Source organism: Lycium barbarum, chromosome 6, assembly GCF_019175385.1.
Source record: "Lycium barbarum isolate Lr01 chromosome 6, ASM1917538v2, whole genome shotgun sequence".
In the NCBI taxonomy this organism is placed as follows: Eukaryota; Viridiplantae; Streptophyta; class Magnoliopsida; order Solanales; family Solanaceae; genus Lycium; species Lycium barbarum.
In genome coordinates, this window is record NC_083342.1 from 116,970,947 (window position 1) to 116,984,382 (window position 13,436).

Below are 13,436 nucleotides of genomic sequence, written 5' to 3' on the forward strand. Positions count from 1 at the left end.
TTACTCTCTCCGTCCATTTTTATTTGTCATGTGTTGACATGGCACATCTCTTTAGGAACCATAAATAGAATAATAATTTTATCCTAACTGTTACTAAGTCGTTTAATGGTTGAAATCAATCAAACATACTTTAAAACCTATACACCCACTAACAATTCCTTGAAATTGCCAACCTAATAATTAATAATAGGGATAAATAGAAACAAAATGGTAGATTATCTCTTGATTTTTCAAACTGAATGAGTAACATTGGACTACTATTTTTAGTATACATGATAAGTAAAAGTGAACGACTAGCATTTTATATTCACCGGACTTAATTAACAATCTCGATTTTTTAAAACTAATTGAGCATTTTATTCATCTTCAAATACTAAATTAGTATTGAATGCTTGGGAGTTTGAACAAAAACTAAAGCTACCTGTAAAGTTATTGGTTGAGTAACTAAGAAAGATGAAGAAAGCATAACTCTTTCTCTCTGTTAGACTACTTTTAAATTTTAGTAGTGATCTGTACATGTTCGTACAAATATATGATCGATATTTACTAAGACTATCTGATAGATTGTTACAATTATTATTTCAATAAATCTCAATGTAAGTGTGCAATTGACGAGGACTGATTTCTGTCCAACTGGTATATTATATCGCAAACCACAAATTTTACTGTAATTAGGCAATTATATCCGTTTTAGCTTTTTTGGTACGTCTATTTTGCCTTTTGGTCAGAGCCATTATATTTTCAGTCAATTTTATTTAATCAATCATAAGTTCACTGATTTTGAAGTAACAAAAACTATTTTAATGGCATTCTCCTATGGGATGTGGTAAGAGAATTTCCTCCTTTTCTTTTTGTTTCAATTATTTAATGAGAAATAATTGTTCTAATGTGGCATCAGAGTATTACTATTGCATTATTTGGTTGGAAAAAGGGGCTGCGACAGCGTTGACTCCTGTAAGTGTACGGAAGTCAGACAATGGGATGCTTCACTTTCGAATATTTTTGGACACACTTATTTCATTTCATAAATATGTCAGCATACTTTGTTTTCTTGTCACATAACCAACAAATGTTTTCAATGCAAAATTATACCGTGCCTCTGATTTTCTACCTAATTAAAAAAGAACTTGATAATGAAGTTATGAAGTGGTGGATGATGGTGGATAAGTGGAACTGTAATTGTGAGTTCACATCATTTTTTGATATGTGAAACGCAATAAAAATGTTTCATAGTATCCAAAGAAGAAGAAACAAATTCAAATGTAGCGCATCTGCTGTGGTGGTACTCCACCGAAAAAAAAAAACAAATTAAAATGTTTATCTGACCAAAAAAAAAAAAAAAGCAAATTAAAATGTTTATCTGAACAAAAAAAAAATGTCACTGAAAGTACTCGATTCAGATAAACATTGTGCTATAAGCATAATGCCACAGCATGAACCTACACGGTAAACTTGCTCGACAATAATTTGAGCATAATGAAAATTGCTTGACAATAACTTGAGAAATCATGCTTAGGCCTCAACCTTAGGTAATGAATTGTCATGTACCAAATCCAACTAAGTGCACACACCATTTCCTTAACTTTTAGTCTTGCTTTATGGGTGTGACAACCATTAAAATTGAATTACAGTTGTCAATTTAGTTGATCTTGCAGTGAAAATATAACAAGTTATAAAATAAAATCATTACTCGAGGTCTTGCAACAAGATGGCATAGGAATGGAACTCGTTAAGAAAAATTGATCTTTAGACGTAACTCAATTTCAAAAATCAACTCAAGAACTAATGAAGATATTTCAAAACCACACCCCATAAAAAAAATGGAGTTTGCTATGAAATTCATAGCTGGTATGTCGCTAAATGGTTGTTTCTAACATGACTATTTGATAAATCGTTATTAAATAAAATTAGCGATAAAATATTTGCTTTTAGTGAGAAAAATTGTTTGTTGCTTATTCCTTTTTTGCAACACCCCTTCTTCTCGCACTTTAGACTGGACAACTAAAATATAGATAACATAATATGAGGGCACAATAGCAAAAATACAACACTAAGGACGAATCTGACTCTTCCACCATATATACAAAAAATTGGATTCAACACTATTCCATAAGCTAGCTCAAGATGTAATTATCGCCCAAAATTATATAAAAAGATTACTCACATTCTATCAGTCATTGCGCGACATTCTAACTGAACCATCTCCCTATTTTCTTGAAGAAATAGATTGATATATTTCGTAATTAGTATTATGTTTTTTCATTTAACTAAGATGGGGTAAACCATGTAGTAAAACTACCAAAGGGTCGGGCCAATGAACATTGCTCCCAAGTAGCTCTCACCCCAAACTCCAAATGCCATGGACCATGGTGTGGATTGCTAATTAGATGTGCCAACAAAAGAGCCACAAAATCTCACTGACATTGCGAACTTTATTGAAAGCAATTTTGTAACACATGCTTGAATTTCGATTTCTATTTCCACTCCGTTAACTTGTCACTCCAAATATCTAAAATCTAATTGCAGTAGTTCTTTGGTTTTCTTTTAAATTACGGTTCTTTTTATTCCAAGATATGGTGGATATTGAACATTTACTTATAAAATAGAAAAACATGTTTGATTATCAGATAATGCAGCAAAACAAGGCCTCACCAACTACTGGCAATCCGAAAGTCTTGTGAGGCAAAGCTCGGGAAATTTTCCAAAATCATCACCGCAAAACAAGCGTGTTTTTTTCTGGTGTCCTGGTCAGCTCGCGCGCATCTCCACTAATTCCACAGGATACCTTGCTACATATATCCTACTAGCAAGAGGCAACATGTATCATGTAACTATTTCCCCCAGGCTTAGATAGATGAAAAGAAATCACCTAGTGATTCTGTCTCTGTTGAAATTTGAACCTGAATAGACCTCATGCTTCTCATCTCACTTCATTGACCACTAAGCCACATCCTTGAATGCACGTGTTGTTTCTATTTCTGTCTAGTCGCCATCTCACAACTCTTAATGATGGCTAGGAAATGACACTAAATGCAATTCCAATAATTGGGGGTACATGCAGAGGCAGGCCCCGCCTCTCCCAACTCCCAACTCCCCTTTAATACCCAAATATGTGCTTACAAGTTTTATCAGTATCCAAAAGACGAATCCAAGATATAGAGTCAATAAGTTCAAATACTAAGGTGTTGGTTAGTAGCTGGTTAAGAGTTACAGTAATACATATATAAGTTATGAGGAAATTTATGTATTATTTTATGCAGGAATTAGTTATGTAATATTTAGCTATCATGTACTATTAGTTATTCCATCTTCTATCCTCCATAAAATAATACATGAATTCCCTCATAACATATACATATATTAGTTATGCAGTTTCTAAATTGCAAATCAAACACCATATTAATTTTATATATGAACAACTTAGCTCCTATCAGCTACCAAACATGATATAACTTATGCAGGATTTAATACCTACATAACTCACCTCCAAACTAGCTACCAAACGACCCCTAAGTATTATGTATAAAGTTTTTATAATACCTGTATACAGAATCATCACCAAAGATTTTCAGATGAATTCAATCATAGGATTTTGGATTGTCTAACAAAAGAATAATGATGTGTTCGCACAGAGAAAGGTTGCATCTACCTGCTGTGCTGGCCCATGAAAACAAAAGGTAATACTTATCAGAGAAGTTGCCAGGAAAATTCAAACACAAATACAATTAAGTCCAATCATTCACTTTGGGAAGATGAAAAGTGTGCACATTTGTATGTTTTTGTGGTCCTATGGTATAATTTTGTCGTCTCATAAACATGAAATGTCCTGTGGATCACACCAAGAATTGTCATTTATTATTGTTGCACTTCCCTTTCTCTGATTATTTTTGTTCGAACGTGAATATCAATTTTTCATGGTAAAAGATTAAGAATTGTTCTAAAACTTCCTCATTACTATAGCAGTTAATAGATGAATTTATTTCAGAAGACGTAAAGTAGGAGGTCCCCTCCAATATCAGGACACAGTTGACCAATTCCACTCTGTGAAGAGGTGGATATACTTACACCAAATCATTCTCCCTTTTTCACTGAAGCAGCATAAAGATTAATTATTTCCACGGATGTAGTTTAGGAGGTCCCCCCAAATATCAGGATACAGTTGTCCATTTTTTCTCACTTAGATGAAATGAAATTTTATAATTGAATCACTTTTTTGCAGGTAAGGGGGGATTAGTGAAAAAAAGCTTATGCACCTAGCTCATTGGAAGCTAAGAGTCTTATAGCCCCAAAACGGGGATATAAGTTTTAGTAATTCCTTTAGTACACTAATCTATAAAGCTTCACTCAGAGCTATTAAGCTCTTGCAAGAAGTCAGAAGCTCTTCCACTTGAAATTGCATAAGTGAAGAAAGCTCCAGGACTCCAACGGAGTAGGAATTGGGTCACTAGGTTTTTTCTTTGTGCGAAATATCCTTCAAAAGTCTATTGTCTTTTGTTTCTTGCTACTATATGTGTTTTCTTGTACTTCGATTATGTTATTTATCTGTGGTAGCTACTGCTCCCTTTTTTCAGACTGCTCTATTTTGACTTATTCGCTTTCTTTAGTTTCATTTGCATTTTACTTTGAACTGCTCGTGCTTATCTAACCTTTCTCGTTGTGATTTCTCTTGAGCTAAGGGTCTTTCGGAAACAGCCTCCCTATCTTCCGAGATAGGGGTATGGTCTGCGTACACTTTACCCTCCCAAGACCCCACATTGTGGAATTTCACTGGGTATGTTGTTGTTATTGTTGTTGTTGTTGAAATATCCTTCAAAAGGACTGGTCTTTAATTTTGCCCCCCAAATTGGTGGTCTTTAATTTTTGCACTTCGCTAAAAGCTCCTTGGTTCCGGGTTCGAACCCCCGCTCTTTAATTTTGCCCCCCAAATTGGTGGTCTTTAATTTTTGCATTTCGCTAAAAGCCCTTTCGTTCCGAGTTCAAACTGCTGCTCGGTAAAAAAAATTTAAAAAATTTGCAATGCATAAGTTGGACTCCAACTTATGCCTTACGGCCTAATTTTGAGTAAATTGCGATTTTTTTTTTGACTGAACCTGGGTTCGAACCTAGGACCTCGAGGTATTAAGCGAAGGACAAAATTAAAGACCACCCTAGCGAAGGGTATTCCTGCAGATCGCCCTCCCTAGTATAGGTATAATTCAAAACCTGCGCTTCTTAAAAAATCCTATAAATCTAAATAAAGTTTCAAAGTTTGACTAACAAGCAAGAAAGTTAACTTTGAGAAAGAAAAGCGCTCTAGCTACAACCCTTACTTTGGTGGGTGGGGGTTGTGGTTCAGAATATTAATTCAGGTACAGAGAGAGGAGTTATTCCTGCACAACAATCTGATAACCACAAAAGCTTATAAGGCCCTCCAAAATAAAGGTTTATCCAAAAGCAGATAATCTAGAACAGTGTCTTAAAAGCCGCGGCGTAAGGCGAAGCGTTTTACATATGCCTCGTTCAGGCATAAGCCCCAAGGCACGGGGCGTAAGCTCCATGGGTACTTAATTTTTAATATTTTCTAAATTAATAAAATAAAAATATATTAAAATTATATAAATAAAAAAGAATTAGTATAAAAATGTATATATTTATTATTAACATGCTAACATATGCATGAACTATTTAAAAAATCTTGAAAAAGTGAATGTAAAGATGCATTATACAATAACATGACTATGATGAAACATAATTAGAGTTGACAGAACGATACTCTGTCCTAATAATTCAAAGATAAAATTGACAATAATATAAAGTTATTATTTTAAAAACTAAAACTAGATACAAATTAATACTCATTATAATACAAATAGTCAGAATAGAGTCTTCAAAACATTATCTAAACTAGAGTGATATCAAAAGAAATTCTAAACCTAAAAACTATCTTGAAAAAGATAAATTGAAGAATGCTAAGAAAATCTTGATGAAAATAAAGAATAAAGAAGGAAAATGCAAACATGGAAGATAGTAAGAATTGGAGGACAAAACTATTTGCTTTGTAGTTTACTTTGCATACAAAGGTGTAAAGTGTATATGTTACTATGTAAACAACAATGAGAAAAGCTTATGAAATTAGGATAAACCATTAGAAAAAACTTTTGACTTTTTGATATATTCAGTTTGAGAATTTACTATAAGTATATTTAACTTTTTTTAAAAAAATATTAAGCAATTGTGGCTCAAATTTGTAAAAGTTCCCGGGACTTACGCCTAGGCGAACGCCCCGAAGGTCGGGGCTTACACCCCAAGATACTTACGCCCCGCCTATACGCCTCAGTGCGTTTTTGGTACGCCTCGCCCCAAGTCTAGCCCCGGGGCTCGCCCCAAAAACACCTTTCAAAACACTGATCTAGAAAAGAATCACGGTAAATAATCATATGAAAAGAGGGCTCTAGATGCCTTAGTTTGCTTTCTAATCCTCCTTTTTGCCGAATTAAGAGCTTAGGAAAACGAAACGGCTCTAGATGCCCTTATCATCCTACAATCCTGTACTAATAAAACTAAGAGAACATAATTTGTATCCTCTCAGGTAGTTTGTACATGAATTTGAGCTGTTGCAAACGAAAAAGAGGAGGCACTGGTCAAATTCTCCTCATTTTCCAGAGTGAACCAATCTCGTCAACTGTGACCACCAGATTGACATTGATACCTTCACCGAAGTGTGAAAGCAAGTCTGCAATAACTTAAGCCTTTTCCCTTCTCTAACGCTATAAGAGGAAACGTAATCTGGTGAAGAGAAGAAACAATCCGGTTCAGGTTAGCACATGGCTATAAAACCAGTAAGCACTATCTCGTGATTGGTCAGCAGTCTAGACGTTAGATAATCATCATAAGAATTATGAACCACGACACTGAGCTCAAAAGGACCAAACTGTGTTTACAGGAAAAAACATATTGTATCAGAACTCAAAGTACCAAGGAAGCTTAATCATGGTATCTGAAATAAACATTCTCCTCCACAGCATGGGATGAAGGAAGATTGCTACATAATGTGACGATACAAAAGTTCGAATGCTGGTTGACTTTTTGTTACTAACAGCATTTCTTTGAATGTTGCTAATAGCATGTTAACAAACGACTCTTGTGCCATAAGGGGCATACACATCAGGTTTACAAGTCAATTCCACTTTAGGAAGATAGGCTTACCTCCACTCAAGATTTCCAGCTAGCTACACACTAACTCTACCGTCAATAATATTGCTTCTTCCAGTTTTAAATTAAACTTCAACTGCTGAAAGCACCTGAAGAGTCTCTCTTGCTATATGCTGCGAGTTACTGATCAATCAACAAAGAAAGATAAGCTTCACCACCTTCAAACTACAATCTATTTCTTGATGGATGCAAATGCTACCAGTGGATACAAGCTGGTGTGTTAAGTACAAATGCGCAAAGACCAAAGAGGTAGGAATACAGGATTTACCCCCATATGCAATTTACTACTGAAGTTGATTATTCGTTCTGCCCAGTCCTGAATGGTCAAAAGAAAAAGTATATATGTCAAGGCATAAAACATTTAGAAGAAGACAGATTAGAAGGTCGCCAAAGCTTACTTTGGTTTGTCACTTAAGGTCACCATAGATCTGAGGACACCAGGACTAATCCTATCTGCAAGAACTCCTTGCTCAGATATCCATAAAGACTTCTCCTTTACGACGCTCTGAAGTTTCTTAGCTTCGTAATCGAGTAGAGTTTGATCTGCATCAGGTAACCAACTATTTGGACCCGTTCATGTTTCAAATATTGAAAACAGGGTAGAAAACAAAGTAAACAATAGAGTTCTCCACAAGAATAATTATCAAATAGAGAAATTAAAAGGAGCCACCAGCTAAAATTAATGGTCATTCTAGTTTCAAAAAGAATTAATGGCCATTCTCCTTTTTTTTCTTTTTGAACAAGTGAATGGTCATTCTAGTGCTTCGATTTGCATAAAATCCTTTCCTACACTCAATAAGACCATCCTAAAGTGGAAGGTCATGATGGGTTGGCCTTGATAACAAATAGAAATCTATTCAAAATGGAACGGTAAAATTTAAATAGCTGACAATTAGCACTGAAATTTGTGAAGTTTCAGAAGATCATGAATGCACAAAAAAATGAGGCTGGGAGGAGGGTTTTGAGGAAGTGGTAAGTTATACTGGTGGTAATACAGGTTGCATCCCTGGATGTATTTTTCTAATAAACTATTTACTTACTTAACGGAAAAAGAGCACAAACTATTGTTAGGCAACTTAGTAGCTACAAGCTTAGTTACAAGCTAAGAATAATAGTTTAAATGAAATGAGGTTGTTAAGGAAATATGAAACAAAATGATGGATAAAAATTAAGAAATCCAACAAACAGAATAAAGTTTCCTCTAGAGAATAAAGATTCATCTCATACAAAAGTATATAGAACCTTTATGTTCAGTCTGGCGCAATCCCTCCAAGATTTGGTTATTGACTCTTGGCCATGGAAATTGATTTGGAGGACCAAATTACCTCCTAAATTTAAGTGCTGCATCTGGATAGCGCTCAACAATGCCATCCCTACAATAGATAATCTTAATAGGAAAGGACGTGAACTGTTCAACAGATGCTATTTTTGCAAGTGTCAGCTGGATACAGTCAACCATTTACTTCTTCACTGCCCAGTAGCTTTTAATCTTTGGAGCATGGTTTTCAATATTTTTGGATTAAGTTGGGTGATGCCTCAGTATCTTAGAGAGGCATATGTGAGTTGGAGCCTTTGGAAAGTTGATAAGACCATCAAAAAAAAAAAAAAATTGGTTGACATGGAGTTGGGATCTGGAAACACATCTGTAGCCTAATTGATGAATTTTCTCAGAAGGTTTCCTTCAAAGCAGGCAATGGACATAATGTCAAATTTTGGAAAGACTTATGGCTTGGGAACACTACATTGAAGGCTTCCTTCCCAAGGATTTTTCAGATAGCTAGCAACAAGGACGCAACCATTGCTCAATACAGAGACGGCAACACATGGGAGTCCAATTTTCAGAAGAAACCTACGGGATTGGGAAGTCAATGATTTACTCATCTTCTTAGGGGCATTGGAAGAATGAAATCTGGATAATACCTCCCAGGATAGGATCCTATGGGGGGTTTCTAAGAAGGGAATGTACACTGTGAAAGAATGCTACACACAAGGATGCATTCTTGAAGCTTGGCCTTGGAAACATGTTTGGAAGACCAGACAGCCCTTAAAAGTTAGTTGCTTCACTTGGACAGCACTCCATGGAAAATGCCTGACACAAGACAATGTCAGAAAGAGAGGCATCATCCATGTTAACTGCTGCCTCTTTTGCCTACAGGATAATGAATCTGTCAACCACCTCTTTCTGCATTGTCCTGTAACAGCTTCCCTTTGGCACTTATTTTTCTCTCTGTTTGGCATTCAATGGGTCATGCCCCACTCCATCAAAGATGCCTATGAAAGTTGGATATTTTGGAGAGTTGACGAAACCATCAAAAGGATCTGGAGAATGATCCCAGCAGCAATTTTTGGTGTATATGGAAGAAAAGGAACAGCAGATGTTTTGATGGAATTTCAACTCCTACAAGTATTCTAAAGGCTGGATGTCTACTTAGTCTGTTTAGTTGGCATTTTCATTCCCCTGTAAACAGTGTTGATAACTTTTTGGATTTTGTTAGCTCCCTAACACTGACTTAGCAGTGGTCTTGGTGGCACATTTTGACTGTTTCTACAGGTTTTTGTTTAGTTTCAGCTTCATATAGTTATGTAGCTAACTGTTAGATGTTTTGTAACTCTGCATCTTCTTGATGCCTTTCTAATGCAATTTATTTACTATATCAAAAAAAAAAAAAAAAAAAACTTGGTTGATGATCCCTGCTGCTGTTTGTTGGAGTCTTTGGAATGAGAGAAACAGAAGGTGTTTTGATGGCATCTCAACTCCAAGTTATTCTCTTAAAGCTAAATGTTTAGTGAATCTCTTTTGTTGGACAATGCTGTCCCCAGTAACTAGTCCAGTACAGTTTTTGGATTTTATTAGCACTTTAGTTCTTGATAGAGACATTGTTTTGGGGCAAACAATGTTTTCCTACACTTTTGTTCTTTTGTAATTAGCCTCCTGTAACTTTGCATCTTCTTGATGCCTTTCAATGAAACACATTACTTCATCAAAAACAAAACAAAACAAAAAAAAAACAAGTGATCCCTCCACAACAAAAGAGTGACATGATTTAGATTACCAAGGACAAACAAGTATAATTAGCAATTACATCAGAAGCATAACTCATTTGCCTAGATAAAAATGAGGAATTATATTTGCATAAAGTCCATATAGAGAGAGTTACTGGTTCATACTTTGTGATAAAGATTCACAACATAAATGAGGTAAGAAAGAAACCTTTCTCCAGAATGGTATGGGCAGCATGAAAAGGAATATTGGCAAATACGTCAGTTCCCGGGAACATGACCCAAGTCTTCTCCTTTGAATCATGATTACCACAGGTTAAACAAACCTCTTTCACCAATGGTCTTGATTCAACATTCCTCATTATCGACTCAAAAGGTGTAGAAACACTAGTTTTTGTCGTCTTGGCCCTCCTCCTTAGTGCAGTTAATGCTTCTCTGTTCCCATTCCTCGCTCTATCATTTTCAACTAACTGCATTACATTACACATAGTTATCTTATACATTTGAACTTAAACTTTTTTGCTTCAACCTAGAGGGTATTTCAAGTACCTGTTGCCGAGCTAATAAAAGACTTTCACCTTCAATTTCAACCTCAATAAGCTTTTCTTGTAATTGCTTCATTGAGTCATCCATTTGATCTCTACAAAACAATAACAATTATGAGTGTCCTCAAATTTTCACAATCTAATTCATCCGACAAGTTATTGCAAGAAAAAGCTATTATAGTTTAAAAGAAATGCAGATGCAAGTGACAAATCCATCATCCAATTTCTGGGCCAAAAAATAAATTAATAGTATGAGGGGAAGATCAAGTGTAGCACTTTCAACATCTTTTTACCTTAATTGTTAGAATACAAAAGGATAATAGTAAATTGGAGATAAATATACTCTAACATCCAAAATCCCTATGACCTAATTATATCCACAAAAAAAAAAAAAGAAAAAAAGGTTAAAGGAAACCTTATTCACTTATGAGGGAAAAAGAATCTCCGATAAATGTCATATTATAGGAGTATTTTATTAAAGAATTGTCAAGCATTACATATGCTGGTAATTGACACATTGAACCACAACATTACTTGCTCTAAAAGCAAGAACTGGCGCTGTAGAACTTTCTAACCTGAACATACATCAATACCCATGGTATATATACCCCCCCCCCCCCCCACATACAGACCAAATAACAAGGTTATTCCTGTACTCAAAGGACTGGGTAGTGCTACAACGACGGCATACATCACATCAAGCTACAACTCTGAAAGGACCACATGCATACTTGTGTTATCAGTTATGAGTCTCTAGTGGTGACAAATGGGCGAGTTGAAAATGGGTTGAGAAAAATGGTTTGGGCTTGAACCCGCCCATATTTAATATATGGGTTTAAAGCATGTTGAGTATTGGTTTACATGGGTCGCCCATACTTTGTGCTTCATCTTTTTCTTTGTTTTAATTTTGATCATCTAGCAATTACCAATTCAAACGCAAAAAAAATTACTATTAACTTCCCACCATAACACAATCAAATGATAAATGTAAATCACAAATAGTTGTTTAATTAACATAAACAACCAAAACTAAATAAAATACTAGTCTAAAACCATCTGGTTTTACAACAAAAAATATAAACAGCGATATAACATATAGCTTGTAGCTAATTCATTAACATGCTAGACTAACCCATTTGTTTTTTCAGCAGTAACAAAAAATTCTTTACCTAAACGAAGAATCATATAACAAAATTCAGAGAAGCATGAGTTGTGCCCAAAAAATGGAATGATCAAAAGTTTGTTTGTAGTCTTTATTTACAAGGAAGAATCAACAACTTGACACAGAAAATAAAGGAGAAGAGAGTAACAATTTTCTCAACGGATTAATTTAGTTGGTATGAAAAATCAGTACCAGGTTCGAGAGCTCCTCTTCAAACGCAAACCCAAATTAGAGGGAGGAAGGAAGTGAGCAAGCGACAAGTAAAAAAATTTAGCCTACGAGTTATCCCTTTTAACTCTTGGAGTTCGCCCTATTTTTATACCTTTCGAGTACATAATGTTGGGCAATTTACACGATTGTCCTTATTCGGCGGTGGTCTTTAATTTTTGTTCTTCGCTAAAAACACTTTAGTTACGGGTTCGAAAGTTTGACGCAAACTCTACTTATGGCATCAGACAAAACTCTACCTTAAAGTAGAGGTTTGCATTAATACAAAATAAAAAATAAAAAAAATTACTGAATTGGAATTTTGCAAAACTCTGCCTTAAAGCCTAACTTTTGCCCGAATAGACATAATTTTGCTACGAAACTCTGCCTTGTAATTTTTTTTTTGACTGAGCCAGAGTTCGAACCCAAACCTCATAGTATTAGGCGAAAGACAAAAATTGAAGACCAGTAATTTGAGGGACAAAAATTAAAGAGCAATGCCTTTGAAGGGCAATTTACTAGTTTTGAGCAGGTTTGGTCCACTTAACGCAATAATACAAATGGGAACTAAAAAAGGGCATAACCATGTCAAACTCACGTAACTGGTTTAAAAAGTTATTACTGGCTGGTTAATACCAAATGTGTGTTTTTGAAAAGCTTTTGTTGAGTCGGGGGTTTATGGGAAATCGGCTCTCTACCTCACACAAGCTAGGAGTATGGTATGCGTACATCCATTCTTCTCAGACCCTACTTGTAGGATCACATTGGTACGATGATATTGTTTTAAAATCAAATATGTGCCTTTTAGGTCACCGTTTAATTTTGTCTCTTTTTTAAAAGTTTGGATAGATATAGTTTTTATGACCCTCAAAGTAGTAGACTATTGTCTAACGTTTACAAAATTTTAAACCATAATCTAATGTTTCTCGTAAAAATTTTAGTTTGCTCAAAAGAATTTTAGATTAGTTTTATAGATTCATAAATTGCAAAAGATCATAAAAAGGGGTTATTTGTTACTATGTAAATAATTGTTCAAAAGGGACAACCTGTGAAAATTAGGGTCAGCTGCCGTTGGCATGTGTACAAAACTAGCTTCAAAGTCACATATGCGGAAATTGGAATCCCAGTTCATTACTTATGTAGTTATGTTAATGATAACTGTAAGTTGGATCTAGCTGACTGTTTTCTGGAGTTGAAGTTGGGTTTTGCCAGCAAGGATAGTTGGGCTAGAAAATAAGAAAATGTAGCCTAAATAATGAAATTTCAACCAAGTTTTTTTATTCATTTGACCCGGAAAAAGATGATTTAGAATTAATGGATTTTAAAAAGGT

General features: G+C 35.0%; 1 protein-coding gene across 2 annotated transcripts; it reads right to left on the reverse strand.

Annotated features, from left to right (window-relative positions):
• Positions 1–6,896: 6,896 nt before the first annotated feature.
• LOC132645760 (uncharacterized) lies at positions 6,897–12,245 on the reverse strand. 2 transcript variants are annotated; one of them, XM_060362943.1, is made up of 6 exons: positions 12,091–12,245; positions 10,741–10,831; positions 10,403–10,661; positions 7,590–7,734; positions 7,460–7,507; positions 6,897–7,314 (listed from the first exon to the last, which is right to left on the reverse strand). In XM_060362943.1, the coding sequence occupies exons 2-5, from the start codon at positions 10,822–10,824 to the stop codon at positions 7,489–7,491; spliced, it is 507 nt and encodes a 168-aa protein (XP_060218926.1). In that variant the 5' UTR covers positions 10,825–10,831; positions 12,091–12,245; the 3' UTR covers positions 6,897–7,314; positions 7,460–7,488. The 2 variants fall into 2 exon arrangements, with proteins under 2 accessions (XP_060218926.1, XP_060218925.1); XM_060362942.1 differs by having other exon boundaries at positions 6,897–7,507.
• Between the last annotated feature and the right edge of the window lie 1,191 nt (positions 12,246–13,436).